Below are 19,777 nucleotides of genomic sequence, written 5' to 3'. Positions count from 1 at the left end.
ACCTTTGGGGAATCTGTTGCCATGGTAACGAATGATGCCATATCAGTGGTTGGATATAGTAAAATAGCTGTGTAATGACGGATTATCAAAATACATTAACATTTTCACGATGAGTTGTGTGATAAGTGAAAGCGTAGTAAATACATATTTTTATATCGCATTCTGAAGATGCATCTTGCACATATATCGAAGTTTTTAAATTCACACAGTGGTAGGGACAAAGTAATGAGAACTTTATCCTATACTACAAAATTAGCTGAAACATTAGTAACGTCTGAAGAAAGTGCAACAAAATTGCGAACTATTAGTGCGCAATTAAGTGCGTGTCGAACTGTCCTTCGCTTATTTGACGATATTCCTATGCTCCATTATACCTTAACGTACGGACTAGGAAATGAGGTACTGTATAATTAGTTATTATGTTTGTAAATATGTAATTTTGTAAATTAAGTAGTTGCCATTATTTATATCATATTTCCAGGAACCAGACAAGATATCAAGTATTCTTGGTGTCCTCACAAATGTGGCCGATCAGCTGTATTTCCCGTTGGAACATGTCGCATGGGCTGCTGACCACAGGCTAGTCTCATTTCGTAGTACGTACTGGTGGACAGCTTCTACTACATGCTGGGCTATGTCACTCTACTTCAGTCTTTTAAAGTAAGAATACAGTATCATAAGCACAATTTGATCTGTTTAAGTCTGTTCAATCCTAAAAAGATAAAGTGCAACTACACCTTTGTAAGTGTGATGTTATTTTACGAATATTCTGCTTTTCCTATGATTGTCACTCTTAGCACTACCGTCTTTCTTTTCTTTTTCCTCCTCCCCCCCCCCCCCAAACTACTAGGCTCCATTGCATCTGGATATGCGTGTACTGAATTTTTCCCCTGGGAAGTTCACTTTTTTTCTTTTCAGATTCAGTGTTTACATTTGGTGTACCATTTCTTTTACTTTTATATTAATAATTTAAGTGCATCCCAGTGTTATGGATTAGTAGTAGTAAAATACTGCAGTTACGGTCTTCAACATACCATAATCATATGTATTAGATCACTTATGTAATAAGAATTCAACTTGTTAATTTGTTCAAATATTGTTATATTATTTTTAGAACATTGAGAAGTTTGGGAATTCTGGAGTATCACAAAAGATGCCTGAAAGGAATTGATGGAGAAGCCAAGTAAGTTTAAAAAGTAATGTATTTAAGCTGATTTCACATTAATTTGTTCCAATTAGTTTAAAGGGAGCCAATGTTCACTTAATAGAGATTTAGCATGAATCTTTCTCGTTGTTGAACTGTCTTCAGGTGAAAAAGAAAAAAAAAATGCCTGTATATGTCTAGTCCATTGTGCTTCTCCAGTTTTAACAGTTCTAACAAGTAGAATTCTTCTTCCTCTTCCTCTCATGTGTAGATCAAATCTTTGAAAATGCGTTTAGTTATAATAGTACAGTAATATAAAAAGATTAAAAGAAGTTCCTCATTATAAAGTAATTTTGATCTCTTGGCTCCCTAAAATATTTAATGTTTTCTAGTACATAGATTAGCAGATATTAACTTTATATATATATATATATATATATATATATATATATATATATATATATATTTAAACTTACTGTTTTGTTTTGTATTTTAACTTTTCTGAATAATAAAAATTAATATTACTCAACTTCAAAATTACTGCTTAGTAAATCAGTCAATCCTTCAATTGACCTGCTTGCTTAATAGCAGTGGTGGTTGCAGGACGAAGCTCTCAGGTGTCATCCCCCTTGAAAATAACCCAGAACACCCGTCGACTTTTATTTCATTGCTTAAGTTTCTACAGTTCTGTTAGGAACGTGACTAGACCCAACAGCGTGCACGGCCTTTGCATGTTATAGCTCATCTCCCTTCACTGGTAACGCGAGTCCAGTCGCGTTCCTAATGGAAGACTCTGTATATATCGAATTATCTCTTGCCCCTTAGTCATTTAGAAGTTGTGCAGTCCCGTACATTCACAGTCAGTGTTGTAAATGCAATTCTGTCATGAGTGGAGGCAGTTCCATATGTACTGACACAATTTCTGTTTCATTTATTTGCGGTATAAATTACAAGAAATAACTATTAAGAGTAATACCTAGAAATAATAATGCGAGTAAAAACAAGACTGATTCCAGTTATTCGAGTAGAGATTGCTATACAAGGAAACACTTTTCAAATAAAAGGAAACAAACAAAATTACCTGTCGTACAATATTCATAATGTAATTTATAAAAACCACAAACAACGAGTAATACATAAATAAAATACTGTACAAAAGTGGCAGCCGGGAAGCTCAGTTGGTAGAGCAGCTGGCTACGGACTGAAAGGTCTGGGGTTCGATCCCAGGTGGTGACAGGATTTTTCCTCGTTGCCAAACTTTCAGAACAGCCCCAAGGTTCACTCAGTCTCCAGCCTCCTATAAAATTGAGTACCGGGTCTTTCCCGGGGGTAAAAGGCGGTCAGAGCATGGTGCCGACCACACCACCTCATTCTAGTGCCGAGGTCATGGAAAGCATGGGGCTCTACCTCCATGCCACCCAAGTGCCTTCATAGCATGTTACGGGGATACCTTTACCTTTACTTTTACCTGTACAGAAGTATTCAGTCGCAAATTCTAATTCTTCCTTCCCATCTTCTCTAAAATGATAATACTTACGAGAAACAAAACTGGATACATAAGCAACAGCTCTCTCTGAAGATATGTTTAACATAATTAAGTTAATTGATACTAGCTACATACTATGCACTGCACATTACTCCTTATCACTGTCACCTTTTCTTGTACCCTTCAGCCTGACATTAAAAAAAAATTGTCTTCAGTGAAATTCGAACCAAACCATTCAGTTAGCAACATGGTGCTTTAATCTCTGTAACCACGAGATACATACAGCCTCTCAACGCAATTTAATACTATTCATACTTGCATAGAATCTCTCTCTATACGAAAGACACCTGAATTCTGTTGTCATCCCATAAAATGTAATATTGCCTACAATCCAACGACTAGAGGCAAGAGATACTCCGAATACACAGGGTGTATACGATATAAACTGCAAAATTATACACATTGTACATCTGGGTCTACTAAACATGATGTGTAATGAAATTATGTTTTTTCTTCTATATATTTTTTTAACTCCTAAAATACCATGTTTTTAGAATTGATAGTAATCTAATATTTACTGTTTGAGTAAATGTCAACGTTATTGCCAATGACCTTCCGTCCAACACATGCTAACACCATCACAACAGAGTACCCTGATTTGTAAACAAGGATATTACCACAGTTGCAATGTATGTGGCGGACTGAAGTAAATAATGATGGTCTACATTATTTCCAAAGACCTTAGACTGACATAACATTTTTTTCTTCGGACACCACAAAAGTTATACAAAATGTTATTAGACTTTTTTTTTCAGTAATTTATGTTCTATTACCAGTATTTTTTTGACAGTCTATATCGTTTACACCTTGCATTTAATTTGCATGACTTGTCATTCTAAAATTTCAACGTTTCAATTTTACATTTTGATATTTCATAACTATTTCTCCCCATGACTCAACACTGTTTAATCATTAATCACCCGGACAAAATCTCAGTGTAGTTTTTGATTCTTCGTGGATGAATTATTGTTAAAGCAATATGTAATTATAATCAAAATATTATAGGTAATTAATTTACGTATTTATTTATTCGGATGAACATAGAATATTAAGTTCCCTTGATTCAGGTTCTCAATATCATACTACCACAGTCTAGTATATAGTCGCAAAGCTCAATACGTAGTAAATATGCAAACATTAGATAGTTGCTCACCACTAGGATCGCTAATATCGCCTCATTACAGGCAATGTAAAATAGTACCGTCACAGTCTATTGTTTCTAGCACCCTCAAAACTCAAGCTTCGTGACTGTATATAGTAGACTGTGATACTATTATTATTATTATTATTATTATTATTATTATTATTATTATTCCAAATTTCGTTCTTTTTTATTTCAGCAGTGTTGCTATGGCGCAGCTCTTAGCTCAACAACGTTCTCTACTGTTTACTGCTATTCGATATCTTGGTGATTTAGCCCAAGCCGTGCATTACCTACCAGAAGGCATCCTGTGGGGAGGAAAACTGGAGAAATGGCATTGCGGAGTACTAGGACTCGTGACTTCCCTTATTGGCATTTATCAGTCATATGATAAGATTATCAATAATTCTAGTTAAACACCATCTAGAACACTTAACTTATGATTGTAATTATTTTGGAAAGAAGATTATGAACCTAGCTGGGAGTAACTAACATGGTCAGGGGTATATTTACCAATTTTATAGAATAATTTACATTACTAATTTTGTAATAACCAAGGTACGTGAGAAACTTCTCAGGTTATAAGAACAGGAAGGCAGTGTTTCCATCACCTGAGGAGTAAAAGCAAATATGAATACAAAGAGAAGACTTTATCCATGAAGTGTACTTCCGTATACTTGTGCAACGTTACCATTAAATGGAAGGAGAGAGATGCTCCTTTCTTGTAATAGCAGGAATTCACCTCTAGAGATGATCTGCTCTGACAAAGAATTTTAGGAGTTTTAAATGAAGAAATGCGGCTGAAAGTTGGAGCACAACAGACAGTAAGTTGAAAAGAGATTGTTGCGGTATAATTAATAATAATAATAATAATAATAATAATAATAATAATCATCATCATCCCACAGAAGATCAAGGTGTACCAGCTGACTGCTGGCCTCACATTCTCATGCTTCACCTACTAGTCAGCCGACTAGTACAGGGGTATTGTGTGGTTAGCATGATGATCCATTACAGCTGGCGTGCAGGATCAGATTTCACTACCTATTCTAGCTCCCCAAATTCGTAACGACGCTGGGTGAACACCAGTCCCATAAAGCAGCCGAAAGTTAATGAGAAAATTTCTTTCTCTATGAAGACTCGAACCAGTGCTCATTCTGTAATACTAGTCCTAGGCTTTACACTTCGACCATGATACTACAGCGTGGGACTAAGAGTGGTGATAGTTTGCCAAAGAAGATTATAAACTGGTCACTGGCAGGAAGAAGTCTGGATAACAATGATGTGATAAAATGATGCAAATGACAGAAAGAAAGATGAATCCAAGAAATGTTAAATATCGCGACATGTGGAGAATAAAAACTAGCAGATAAATTCATTGAAAACTTAAGACAGACAACCAGACTTTAGTCAATGCAGAAGAATAATTCTGCAACTCAGTTTTCACTCACTTTAATTAGTACAAAGAATTATTCACATTTTATAATTGCAGACTTTTTCCCTTTTTGGTAGTTCAAAGCCAATAGTGGAGGTCTCTGCATTCCTTTCAGACCTCCTTTATTTTGTGATTTTATTGAGTCCTCGTTAACAAGTAGCCATAGACCAGGCTTTCGCAACAGAGGAGAATTGTCTTGTGCTATATATCTGACCTTCATGGATGCATGTAAACAAACAAGATATATTCAGCATCGGAATCTTAAGTTGAAAATAAGAAATTGTTCCGGTTATATGTTTTAAATTCATGATTTCATATTAAATTAATCAACATAGGAAACGACTGAAAATACCACATTTTATGCTATTTATAGTATATGAAACTTAAAAAAATAGAAAACTGTGTATATATTTGGAATCTGCAACACAAAATATAATCAAAGTAAACATTATACTGCATATATTATTGCAATTATGCGTAACAGTAGGCTATAGTATTACAGTGTCTTTTTTTTTTTTTTGGTAGAAAATTAGTATATGAACATGATTAGGATAAAGACGAAATAGACAATTCTCGCTATGGAGCAATGGCAGCATCTCTTTTCTATCAATGTGTCAATGCAAGGTTCCAGAGTTCTTCAAACCGACGCATTAAAGTTGAAATGTAATGAAGGCACAGTTTGTCACAAACATAACAGACCTAGTTGAAGAGAGGCACTCTCTTCACTCCCAATGCCCCCACTTGAGAAAGACTGCCCTCAGTCTTGCTCAGGAATGACCGTCTTTAACTGTGACAGCATAAGGATATTAAATCTGAGGAACATTCAGGTGTGCAGAACTCAACTCTCGTTCCTAATTCCCCACATAATTATTGAAACTGCTGTAGGATCATCTGGTCAAGGCAAATGTTCGATATATTAATATTTATACTGAATAGCATTCAATTAATTTTGCATTTGCACATCATGAAATGTCAATTATACACAGTGATAAGAGGGAAGTTGTGTATATAATAATAATAATAATAATAATAATAATAATAATAATAATAATAATAATAATAATAATAATAATAATAATCAGTAATATGTAAATTAGGATGGAATAAAACAAACTTTAGATACTTGCTCTTTAATTAAGTATGCGAAACTATGGAGGGGGAGGGAAAGAGTAGGGTCTATTATATGAAACTCAGCTCACTGACTCTAAAGAATGCAAAAGAAATTACTAACTCTTACTCCAAAACTACTTGAAACCACGCCCCTGTTTACCAGCTTCTGAACTGATAATGTCCAGAGTACAAGCTTCATACAAACACTGACTCACCACTACACCTGTATTATGGCTAGACTGGTCGGGCCCACACACAGTATGAAACAAATTTGTGTCACTATACACGAATTATAAAATTTCGTTATACATCATACGCACAATTAATAAAATTGTGATACTTTACATTTTGATCAGACCATCTCTGATCAGTTCTCACTTCCCCACTCCCAGATTCCCCTCCAGTCAGGGCCGGTAAGCAAAGTCCCATATAGTAGTAGCTGGCATTGCTCCTACTTTTAATATGTCCATGTCATCCCAAGGCTCTGGAGTCTTTTCTGTTAGAGAGCTTATTAGGAGACTCATACGTGTTTTCCTCACACTCTATCTAAAATAATCAATTTTCTTTGAATTGTAAACTGTATAAAATCAATTTAATTAATAAAACTTGAGTCCACATTATCATAGTCATCATCATCCTGACAAGTATTAGGTCAAGTGGCCTGTTACAGTCGTTTTCTGCACACTCTTTTGAGGTTTGCCAATGAATCTTTTTTCGTTCCAGTCGATAATTTAAAACTGCTTTTGGTAATCTGTTGTTACTCATACTATTGACTTGATTTTTCCAGTTTTCTTGATATCGTCAAACGTACTTGTATTTCAACACTGATTCAGCCCTGAGTTCTTCATTCCGCTTGTGGTCGAATTTAGTGTATCCTGCAGTCCTCATGAATCTCATCTCACTTGTTGTGATTCTGTTAACATCATGAGCTTTTAATGTCCATGCCTCACTTTCGTAAGAGAGAACTGGTCTTGCAAGAATATTATTACAGTACATGTGTAGAAGAGTATATTTCTGAACAATTGCAGGTTTGATGAAAACATTACTGATTTTGCTCATAGTTTTAGTGTATTTGTTGATTTTCTTGGAGACACTGCTTTCAGATTGAAAAGATAGGTTGTACCCCAAATAATTGAATTCATTTACTCTTTCCAGGATTTTGTTTTATTAGGTGAAATTTCCATGTTGTATTGACCAGAAATTATCATAGTTAATATGAAGATTTGGGAAAAATTCTTCAGGATGCTGTTATCCAGAGCTGTGTATTTACAATTACAATTTTGTTTAAATTTCGCAATTATTGTTAAAAAAGGTTTTCATACGTTGGATAAAGTACCAGATTTCCAATGTAACACGGTTTAAGAGTTATACTATTTACATATTCATTGTGTCTATAAAAATCGCGGAAAGTGTACTTCTGATTATATAAATGTAGTTACGGTACCCGAAATAATGGGGTTAGAAATGTTACTTTGTATTCATCTTATCTTAGGAATCCTAGGAGCTATATCATTGATGTTGTACATGAAATTTGTCATATAAGAACTGAAAAAAATTATGGATATAATATCACTGCCATTACCACGGAGGTTTGATGTCTACATTGCCTTCTCTATCTTGAAATCTCAAACTGTCTTACACGAGTGTGACGTAAAACTGGAAGAATGTCATCTTACTGCTATTGCTTTTCAGCGTCCACTGAAATCTAGAATTAAACAATTTCTGTATTATTCATTTTTGACACGCTTAAAATTTTAGTCATCACAGCATATTATTATTGCATCAAACAATGTAATGATTTCATACTTGCTAGTGTGCATGGCATAGGGATAGGTCATATATTACCAAATTGGATGCACTTATGCAATATGGAACATTTTATGAATATCTGGATTTCTATTGCAAAATGTGTCTTAATGTCTATAGTTTCTTATACAAAATAGAACCAACTCCTATCTGTAACGTGCTGCCCTATAGAGAAATCTGAACCAACCACCAAAAACAGAATCCATAGTGCAGTGTTTTGCAATTTAGAACCAACTCCAAGCTGTCAGTTCCCATGTTTGTTTTGTGTAAATATAGGAGTTTGAATACAATTTTTTGCTAATAGGAGTGATATTATATTATATTATATTATAGGAACAAGAGTAATGTTAATGTATCAAAGAAACTTGTAGAACCGAAGATGTTTAGGTATCAAATATGTAACTGCAGAAGAAAATCCAATGTATTTTTATTTTAGTAGGTTATTTTACGACGCTTTATTAACAGCTTAGATTATTTAGCGTCTGAATGAGATGGTGATTATGCCGGTGAAATGAGCCCAGAATGCAACACCGAAAGTTATCCAGCATTTGCTCATATTGGGTTGAGGGAAAACCCCGGAAAAACCTCAACCAGGTAACTTGCCCCGATTGGGAATCGAACCTGGGTCACCTGGTTTTGCGGCCAGACGCGCTAGCCGTTACTCCACAGGTGTGGACAGGATGATGTTGATGGAATCAATGGTCCCCTTGACTTCACGTTGGAATGATAAGTCAATGTATGAACAAATGCTAATGAATACATATTTTTTAAATTTTATTTGTAATCCCACAATTAGTGTCTCGGATGTTTAGTTTTCCAATAATAAAGTGTTAAACATGGATTTGAACTAGAATGTTGCCTCATCTCTCATTTGAATCACACAAGTAGAACCAAGTGCCAATATCCATTTTTGCAATAAGCAATATAGAACCAACTCCAATGTTGCCCTTCTACTCTGTGAGAGTCAAATACTGGTGCGAGCTGCACCATTGATCTGAAAGAGCATTTCAGAATGTTAATAATGCAATCATTACTTTCGTAATAGTATTGATGTAGAATTTTATTTGTAACGATTTGCTAAAACAGCTGTAGCTCAAAAGCTGTATTTTGGACTTGGTTCCATATTGCATAAGTGCATCCAATTATCGTATGATGTTGTTTAGTCAACTGTCTGGATCCCATAAGTGACACCAAGAAGCCATCACTCATGAGGCAACTAGACCAGGAGACAGTGGGGTAGGATGGCCAGTTCCTTTCCCCCCCTCGCATTGCACACATTGCTGACTAGTTACATATTACACTAATAAGATTTCAGATGCATACAAGCAATTATTTTTCTTCAACACATATTGTCAAGCAAGATATACTGCCTGGTAATAGAAGTATGTATCAGTCAGAACCTCAATTATCGTATGTGTAAAAAAAAAAAAAAAAAAAAAAAAAAAAAAAAAAAAAAAAAACATACCATTTGCAAAATTAATTTGTCAGTATTTCAGAGTGTGACAAGGATATAAACCTATGATATTCTGAAATTGAATAGAAAACACAAAACATATTTTCATCAGCCTTTTATTTTACGAGATAACTTTCTCATTTTAATATTCTTAAAACATTCCCCTAAATAATAATTAAAACATGAGCATTTAAAATCTCTGTGCACTTGCCAGCCTCGGCAAATATGTAGGGGCTTTACACTGGTTGACATTAAGTCATGTAACTAAGAAAAAGTTAAAATTATTTCCGAGAGCCACAAATGTTTTAGAATAAATGAACACTTGTTTGTTATTTTATCTCCCTGAAAGCTTAAACAGTCTTGTTACTGAGGAGTTATTGTACATGTAATATTGTTTTATAAAGAAGCCTCTGCAAGGCATTGCAATACAGAATATAATTGTGTAACATGTCTACTTTATGCAATCTCTACACTAATTACAACTGTATGGAATGTTCTTATAAACATGGTGGATCTCGGTAATACTTTAAAGAGATTAACAGCAATTAAGCTTCTTTATAAATCACATGAAAGAACTGTGTAACTACACACCACGCATTATGATCTGTTCTTTAAGAACTGATCACAGCCACATATTAAAATCTTTCATATTCAACTTACTGCTTACTAACATGTCAACATCTTTTGTCTAATAAAATACTATACTCTCTTCCACATAGAAGTTAGGTTGAATAAGTGAACATTTCTGTCCGAGTCAATTTAGGAGATGCAGTCACACAAAACTGATGTGACGAAAATAGCTTCGATTAAGCTCATTACAACCAGTTTTAATAAGTGAATACTACCAAAGAAATTGATTTTTCAAACTGAGAACAAAACTCTTGTCTGAATGACACAAACAGAAATTAAAAGAGATAGAATTTCTTAAACGACTCTATTACTATGTATTTAAAATCAAAATAATTAACTATCTTTGTTAATACACGGTATTTCTATAAGACTCTTTGAAAAAAATTGAAATCACAGTACATGTTTAAATGACAGTATTCTCAAGCATTATGCGTGCAATATGCACATATAAATAACTAAAAAAAATCCTCAGTTATATTGCTTGAAAATCATTCTTCCAATTAAAGAAAAGGATATTTATAATTTCATGTAATACCACGATTCTAAGCAATTACTGGCTTAAAAAAAGAAATCATACTCAACATCTGTTTCTGTTGTAACTATGTGTTGTAATATAAGCTTAATAGCTACAAAATAAAACATAATGCAATTGCATTATGATTTTAAAATACAGATTGCAGCATCTTCTAAAATGACGGTGACTTCAATAAACAAAATGGTGTACATCCCTGCCAGAACAATATCCTTTTAATCAAGTAAAGTACGCTGTCTAGAAACAAACTTCCATCTCTTGTGGTTGGAACAAAATGTCAGAATACTGCAATATATTGAAGATCGAACATTTGGGCCACATAATGAGAATTGTACCTGTTAAAAGATGACAATGGAACATAACTGAAGATATGATAAACAAATTATCACGGGAATTAATAAAACCATACTTTCAAGATAAAAATAAAACTATTAAACCTTTGTCAATGATTAAAGATGCTATACTGTTGTGCTATACATACACAAATGTTTTCAGTAAGCCAAGTTACTTTGAAAATTGATTATTCCACCTTTGTGGACAGATGTCAAATAAATGGGCACTGTCAATAAAGTACTTTAAAGACTATTTATCTAGATAAGTTTCCACTTCCGTAGACTAGCATTCATCTAAAAGTACTATTACTTTATTAAAACCATGTGGCAGAAGTAGTGTTCATGTTTTCAAGACATTGTACAGCATTGTTGATTAAAAGGTAGATGATCGTGTACATAATTGAGAAGAAAATAATAAAATACACTTGAGACTGCTATTGAAAAAAAATTAGTTTTTACATTACATAAAAATATGGAGTTACTTCAGCATTATAATGCTGTCAACCTACCCTCCGAATATAATCATGTGTACTGTGCTATAATATTATATAACGTATGTGTTCTGTGTGAAAGCATTGAATTAGGGACTTAAAAGGCCACGCCCACTTCAATGTAAAGAGTTTTTAAAATTTGAAAAATCTAAAACTGTACTGTTGGCACTTATGCATTTGAAAGTTCTCTTTACAAATGTAATAGGAGCAGTTATGGTTATTTGTTAATATTAGGGATCAATGTTATTTTTATATAATATATGTATACAGTACATTGTATTTGCTAAATATATGATGTATATATTTTATGTAATATATTTTATACGAGTGTACATTTTTAACTTTATATTACTCCATAAAACATTTATATAATGCAATTATAGATTACTCTAAAATACAGCATTTTAAACACAGTTGCTGAGGATGTATTTTTATCACATAGGCACAGAGAACTGTGCACGTCAACCATTGCACAAAGGTATCCTTTATCCTTAGTATGGGGAAGTTGCCATTCAAACTAAAAACAAATTTACCATAACCTCTGTAAAAGTAATATCTAATACTTTTAAAACCAAATAAAACAGTTATTTTGTTACAATTAATCACAATTGTACCACGGAACTATCTAGTGTAAAAACAAAAATAAGATAAATTAGATACATTGAACTATCTCAACACAAAATGGTAATACTGTCTTGTCTTTTAATTGATTGACATTAAACGACTTGTGTAAAAAATCTACAAAAGGAATGTCAACATAAAGATCCATTTATCGTCACATTTCCTGTATGAAATTGACCTATTTATATTCGAACAAATTAAAATCATTTTACAGTACCAACTCACAGTTAAATTACTAAAAAAAAGTACCAAACTTGTTTTCGAATAACTTATTTACTTGTTCCACGTGAAGTCAAACATACAACTTAATGTATTTCTCAACATTATTCTTCCCTTATACAATTTTTTCTTTATATATGTATATTTGTCATAGCAAAGAGACTCATGGTTTAGGTGTGTATTCATTGCCAGAACTTGATTTGTAAATACTTTAATAAAGATATTTAATATGGATAATTCCCAACTACATTTCAATTTGTATAACTTGTTTAATGCCGTGTTTTATACTTCTTTGGAAAAGTGTAGTCTATGTATATAGTTTTTCGGACTACATTTTTCTGACATCATAAATGTTTAAATATGTTAAATTATTTTTGATTTAATTTTGTGCCGCCACATAAGAGTTGTCTTAAGTTTAATTACGAAAATTAATTTCAATGATTCTCATATGTTGTGAAACAATTATGGGAACTCCTCTACAATTTCATCATTTATCTGTAGTCAAACCAAGTACTGAGCACTACTAGATACACTTTATAGTTCGCTAAAATGGACGCTTAACTAATGTTCTTCAAAAGCCTGATAACTTAATGTATGATGACATTTTCATGTTTCTTCCATTTAAAACGAAATTACATAGTATTCTTGTTTAAAATTGTAAATTATATTTTATTCTGTGTAATTGTGTATTTAAAACAGTTTTATGTACATAGCTTTACGTAATGAAAGCTTGTTTTAATATAACAGTAATCAGTACTACAAAATATGGTATTTCAATATTGCAATCTAAAATTTACCACTTTCTAAAGGATTAATAGACTTTATAATTTTGGTAGGTAAAAATGGTCCAGCCATGTCAATGTTTTGTTCTTAACTTGGAACAATGTTTTAGTTGCAACTAAAGGAAGGGAAGCTAATTCTATTTCTTATACACGAAATAATTCTCTCTGTCGAAAGTTAGGTGTTCATTGATAGAGTGCAGTTGCAACTTACAGAAAAATATAACAGCCTCTGGACAGCCTTTACCTACATCATTTTCTGAACCCAATGACACATTCTTTTCCTATGCAAGTTCCTAACTTACGTGACATTGAAGCAAACAAGACAACAGTATTAATTATGCTGAGTGAACTTCTATCATCTATCACCAGTTGATCAGCAATCAAGGACAAATCTTCGTTCCACTATCCTGGGAAGAAAAAGGTTCGTATCCATGTAACAATGTTTCTCAATTGCATGTTACTGCAATTGTATTATTATTCATTAACATTACAACATATTTTGAGTGTGAAATGTGTCGCATACAATAAGACTGAAAAAAAAAAAAAATACATATCTTACCTCATGTTCCATCAAGCGAGGAAGAGAAGTACAGATAATGACTTTAATAATTGAATAATTCCAAAATATAGCCAGATTAACCTAAGAAATTTCACCTACTCTCATTTTCCAAAATTCAACCTAACAAATTCGTTAGTATCACATTAGGCCTTTGTCTAAGACAGGGATGCAGAACTGGGGAAGAGAGGGGTGGAAGCATGGGGAAAGAGTTTGCTCCCCAACCACAATCTCCCGGCCTTGAATTACGTATCTGTGACATCCGCAAGCACACTGAATACATATTTCCTTTCTACTACCATATCCAATGACATGAGGGTGAAAGAAAGGGACGAGTCACATGTTCTGGTTTGTGATGTGTGTCACATTTGTAGCACAGTTTTGCATCCCTTGCCTAAGACAACCAAATATCACATTTATCTTGGACGGTACTTGAACCTTGATATCTTCTACACAGCACAAACTGTGTGCATCACAGGTAACAAAATATATGAAATGCTTTTCATGTGAACTACTGTCTCTCATTAGTTTATGTGCTACAGAAGCAACATCATTACATTTGAAATATCGTAAAATTTTGTTCTTCCATCAGTTGCTTTTAACGAACGTGAGGACTGCTGTAAAAGCTACTGACAACAAAAATTATACCTACAGATCTATAATATCTAGATTTCTTACTTCTTACTGTTTTCTTGTGCTGCACTGCCATTTTGTTTGATTTTAAATGTTATCCACTCACTTGAAAACAATGTGTCTTGTGAACTAGAAAATACAAGAATTTAAGTAACAGTTTTAATCAAGTCTAAGTTTTCTTCATCCGTAAAATAAGTCTGAAAAATAATAGGTAATCATCGTTACAACTTTGCAGATTTGTGTGTAGGATATGATAAGTTACAAAATACCAAACTACCCAGCTTATTTCCTCTTCCCAAAATTCTGCATTTGTTGCACCTCAGACAACAGTTTGAAACTTTATTATTTCTATCTTGACTAAATTGGAAATTCATTTAATAAAATTTGCAGCATATAGGGAAACTTTGAGGGAAAGTTAAAAGTACCTATTCATCGTTCAATCCAGCTTTAACTTCATGCTGATTAACAATTACTCTGGTTAGAAGCTGCAACTTGCTTCCTTCCACAATGTTGAGTTCTATTACAGGCACAATGAAGTTAGTGTATTTATTGTCAAACGAGTATTTGTGAAAGAGGTAGTATAGGAAAAATTGAGGGATACATAAAAATATATTAACGCCAAGGATAGTTTTCTTTTCATTGACTAGTGCATTTTTAATGTACAGAACTTAAATTCTAGAAGTATTGGAATGTGCGGTATGGAAAGTTAATGCTTCACGCATCAACAGAGTTCTCACATTTCTCTTCAAGGCTTTTATAATCATTTCACCACTTTCCTATTTGCATAGGTATTATGTTACACGAGTAGTCAGTTTCATATTTGTGTTTTAAGTTATATCGAAATCTTGAGGGCCAACTTTCAAATACAAATATTAAAATGTTCCACTAATAACCTGTGCAGGCAATATGGCAATTGAGTGAGAGCTGTTTACATTAAAATCTTCAAAGATTATTTGTATTCTACTACGCATCTGCTGAATGTTCTACACAAATGACTAGTTTGGCCTTTAGAGTGCAGTCACAAGACATTTATTATTAAGATATTTATTTGTAAGTAATTCGAAACTTATCCTTTCACTGCAGGTGTAATTAGGTCACAGAAAATTTTACTGAATTTTATACAATTTTTATCTTTCCAAGTCTTTCAAATGTTAAGGCATTGAAGTATCGTACATGAAATTTGGTCCATTTGTTGAATTTATCGTCGTGCCAAATTTACTTTTCTTTAGAACTGATATAAAGAAATATTTCGCACTCGATTTCGTTACTAATACTTTGACTTTAATACACTAGAAATATGAACGCTGACAAAAATACTATTTAATATTGCATATAATAATAAAATATTTAAATTACATATTTAGAGAATTTAATATTATGTAACATTTTTCTCAGCTGAGAGAAATTTTTCTATAATGGTCTAGGAGGAGTGTAGAATCAAAAGGAGCTCAGTCCATCAGAATAAATGCTGTTTAAAACGGATTCCCTCTATTTCTGTAGCAATAAATCGATCTGTGAGATCTGTTTCTTTCAGAAAGCTCTTCTTCAGACTGCGAAGGAGCGCTTTCTGAAAGAAACAATTTTCACAGGTCGATTTATTGCTAAAGAAATAGGGGAATCTGTTTCAAACAGCATTTATTCTTCTAATGGACTGAGCTCCTTTTAATTCAACGCTCCTCATAAATTGTTCTCATTTCACGCTAACTTCCAAAGAGATATATTGTTAGTCATATCCTTTTACAGTATAATGTAAGGTTGAGGCATTGTAACACCCGAGTTTAGCTAGATTTGGGCGCTCTTATTCAGGGAACTTAAAAACACGCATCTTCGATTACAATAGAATTACAGTTTCAACACACACATTTATTAAGATATTTATTTGTATGTAATTCGAAACTTATCCTTTCACTGCAGTAACCAAATAACACTTGAATTTTAAAACCATTAACGTATCTGAAATAATATTTTCAATTAAGATCCAAATTCAGATACATAGTATCAATCTGCCACGAAGAAGATACTGTGTAGGAAATTACTTTGTATACAGTATTACGAAATTAATTCCAAATTTCGCATTATATCATAAAATCGCGAAGTCATAATTTTTTTGTTTCACTTTTAATATTTTAATGAGTTTACAAACGCTTTAATATGGCTTACATGTGTTACATAATTATTGTACTGGCACACATTGCCCACGTCTTTAGAATATGTGAATGAAAAAAAATTAAACAATTGTAACAATAATGTGTTACAATTAGCAAAAGGAGATCTTAGTCTATTCTTTAAACAACTGTAAGAATAAAGATGTGTTACAATTAACAAAAAGGAGATCTTATTCTGAAGAACAAACTACGAAATCATATAAAATTATAAATCCCAAAACAGTACATAATACGTCACTAAGTCTTAAGCTAACAAAATTAAATAAGCTTCTGCCTTACTTAAATCTGACTGCTGTACTTCCAATAAAAAAATATTTATCAAAACTTGATTTAATAATCTGCGAAGTTTTCTTCTTCGTCTTAGAATCCGAGAATATATTTCGAAAGTATCTATAAAAAGAAAAAATAATTCACGCCTTCATACGTAACAAGTACACTAATTACGAATCTATATTGTGGAAAGGACCTTGGATTGAATCTGGTTCATATCTGACGGGGAAAGGTTAGTTAGAAAATTTAAATTATTTTTCTTTTATGTTTAAATTAAAATAATTTAAAAATCTGCTTTAAATGTTCTTTAAGTACGTGTTTTTACTATTAAATTATGTTAGTTGATCAATAAGCTACACTTCTTGCGTGTGCAAGAAGAAATTGTTGCAACAGAAGTGGTAAATGCAAAATATTTTAATTCTATAACCAATATCAAAAGAAATAAAGATACAAAAATCCTGTTAAACAAATGTGAACAGCCTCACATGCATACACACACGCACACAAGTTAACTAAATAAAAGATTTTTTCCATAAAACATTTATATCACACAAAATGCATTGCCAGGAATCGTAAGACCTTCTTCATGTCCATATTGTCATAAGAATAAACCATGTACGTATATGTGTATCCACTTTTGTACAATGTAATTAACTTAATAACGTTAATAAAAACTTGTAATTAGAAACCACACTGGTCACTGAGCAAGTCAGTATAAAAGACTTCAATGAAAATAAATACAAACACTGCGAAATAAAGAGCAAAATCAATATACAGTAGATTCATCATAATCTTTTTTTATCTGATTACAATATTAAAACCATATTTAAATCGTTTTACAGTAACCATTCATCATGAATGGACGACTACTTTATGATAAAGTGATCTACTGTAAATGAGGTAACTAATACTGAGAGCAGATTAGTATTTCAAAACATTTTACCTGAAACAATTGCAATGTAACACAGTGGTAATTGCGGTAAAGGCTTTCAGGTAATAAACGAAAAGAAAATAAATATGAACCAAACTACTTGGTTGGCCCATAGTAGGAACTTTTGAACATGTGACAAATGGAAATTATTCAAGTCTTATATTCTCTCTCATTATATGAGGAAAAGTAACTAAGAAACTAGTAATAAATAAATTATGAAGGACAAAACCTCTGTAATGGAAACAAGGGTACTTTCTGTATCCCCCACTTCTTCACTACCCAGTATTTTATCAAAGACTAGTGTTTTAAAGCATTAAATTTTAGATCTTTGATAAAATTATTTCACTTCCATCATAATGCACTTTACTCAATTGCTGCAAGCTCTTCCTCCAGAATTAGAACCGAAGCCCTGCATTGTTACTGATGATTTAGAGTTGCGCATTAGAGGTTTGTGTGTCTGCATGGAATCCAGCGCATGCTGCCATTGCCAGCACTTGCGACAGAAGTACCGGAAGCATACCATTTCCCGGCAAAAATAAGGTCCTTGCTGCAGGTTGCATGACGAGCAGAGGGAATCTTCAAGATAGGGGTCTACTTGAACCTGAAACAAAAACCAGTTTATATAAAACAATAAGAGACATAACATTCCACAGATACTACTCGTGTACAGCATGGCCCGCCAAAGTGGTGTGCAACTAGAAAATGGGTCACAGTCCTGCCATCTATCTGCAATATGCAGAACCCGAATCACGTAAAGTGAAGTGGGTAGGCATATTGGATACATACATACATACATACATACATACATACATACAATTATGTACCAGTGTTTTCAAACTGTGAGGTATAGCACCTTTGATCAGAGGTGCTGTCACGATTTGTTTGTAGATACATTCCACGTCAATATAACGTGATGCACACTAGAGATCTCCAATATTAATGTATTATTTCAATTTCAGTTCAACCTTATGTAAGTTTAGCACACTTTCCCATTTCCTGAAGACAGTCTCTGAACAAAATTCGTCCCTTGAATGTGCCCGAGTTTAGTAATTTGTCCCCAGATATCCCGGATTTTCAGTGTTAATATAATTTTATGAACATGATGTTCAACATCTCCGTGCCTGAAGTATATCTGTGGAATGTAAGGCAAATTGCTGAGATATCCTCCAGAAAGAGGAAAATTTTGAGAGACAGTCTATATTCATGCATCTTTGTTGAATGTCGTAAATTCATCTAGAAACTAGAAGGTGTGAGAAATTAGGTACTTCCTTAATTTGGTCCTAAATAATCTTATGTTTTAAATAATTTATTTTTTATCATACAATCTATCAAAAATAATAATAGTTTATTTACAAATATAGAATCTTCTATGTAATTTCATTACATAGTCAAATGTATATGGAAAAGTACACAATGAATTTATATGCAGGAACTGTATACAATTTACATAAATTAATCAACACCAGGGCCATATCTATTACGTTGTTCACAATATTTTTTTTTAGGCATGTATCTTAGGTTGTTTTTTTTTAAATAAACACTTTTCATAATTTACATTAAATGAGAAAGCTCTCATCCATTGAAATAGAGTTACGAAATGATCCCAGGATGGAGGTAGCATTCCCTTGCTGAACCGCAAATCCAATGCGTTGACGAAGGAAATTGATACATCTAGGAGTGCCGGTACAGGACAGTAGGCGTGTACCAATTTGGGTCAGTAGATCTTTAGCGTCTCTACACCACGGACCAAAGGTCTCTCATGTTTTCAGTTTGATTTTTTATAGCTACAGGGAGACTATTACAAATTTTTACTGTCATATAATGCACTCCTTTTTGATAGCACAATAGACTTGCCAATGGAATATGAAATCATTTTTTGACGAGTATTTATGCTATGAACTGTTGAATTAGTTACAAACTTTTCACGATTACATCGGAGGAAGTTTATTAATGTAAAAATATACTGACAAGCCATGGCCA

General features: G+C 33.0%; 2 protein-coding genes across 4 annotated transcripts in view; one reads left to right on the top strand and one right to left on the bottom strand.

The window, feature by feature from the left end:
• The first annotated feature begins 21 nt into the window (after positions 1-21).
• Pex11c (Peroxin 11c) lies at positions 22-11,952 on the top strand. Of its 2 annotated transcripts, none has more exons than XM_069818872.1 (4): positions 22-399; positions 482-660; positions 1,115-1,183; positions 4,034-11,952. In XM_069818872.1, the coding sequence occupies exons 1-4, from the start codon at positions 169-171 to the stop codon at positions 4,245-4,247; spliced, it is 693 nt and encodes a 230-aa protein (XP_069674973.1). In that variant the 5' UTR covers positions 22-168; the 3' UTR covers positions 4,248-11,952. The 2 variants fall into 2 exon arrangements, with proteins under 2 accessions (XP_069674973.1, XP_069674972.1); XM_069818871.1 differs by having other exon boundaries at positions 4,031-11,952.
• orb (polyadenylation element binding protein orb) overlaps positions 11,408-19,777 on the bottom strand; it is a 137,019-nt gene continuing 128,649 nt past the window's right edge. For both annotated transcript variants that reach the window (XM_069818870.1, XM_069818869.1), the window contains one exon: positions 11,408-18,398. In XM_069818870.1, the coding sequence (XP_069674971.1) occupies positions 18,165-18,398 (234 nt within the window). In that variant the 3' untranslated portion in view covers positions 11,408-18,164. The remainder of the gene's footprint in view (positions 18,399-19,777) is intronic.

The sequence above is a fragment of the Periplaneta americana genome, chromosome 2 (assembly GCF_040183065.1).
Source record: "Periplaneta americana isolate PAMFEO1 chromosome 2, P.americana_PAMFEO1_priV1, whole genome shotgun sequence".
Lineage (NCBI taxonomy): Eukaryota > Metazoa > Arthropoda > Insecta > Blattodea > Blattidae > Periplaneta > Periplaneta americana.
Note: the sequence above shows the minus strand (reverse complement) of the source record. Positions and strands in the feature narration are given on the sequence as shown.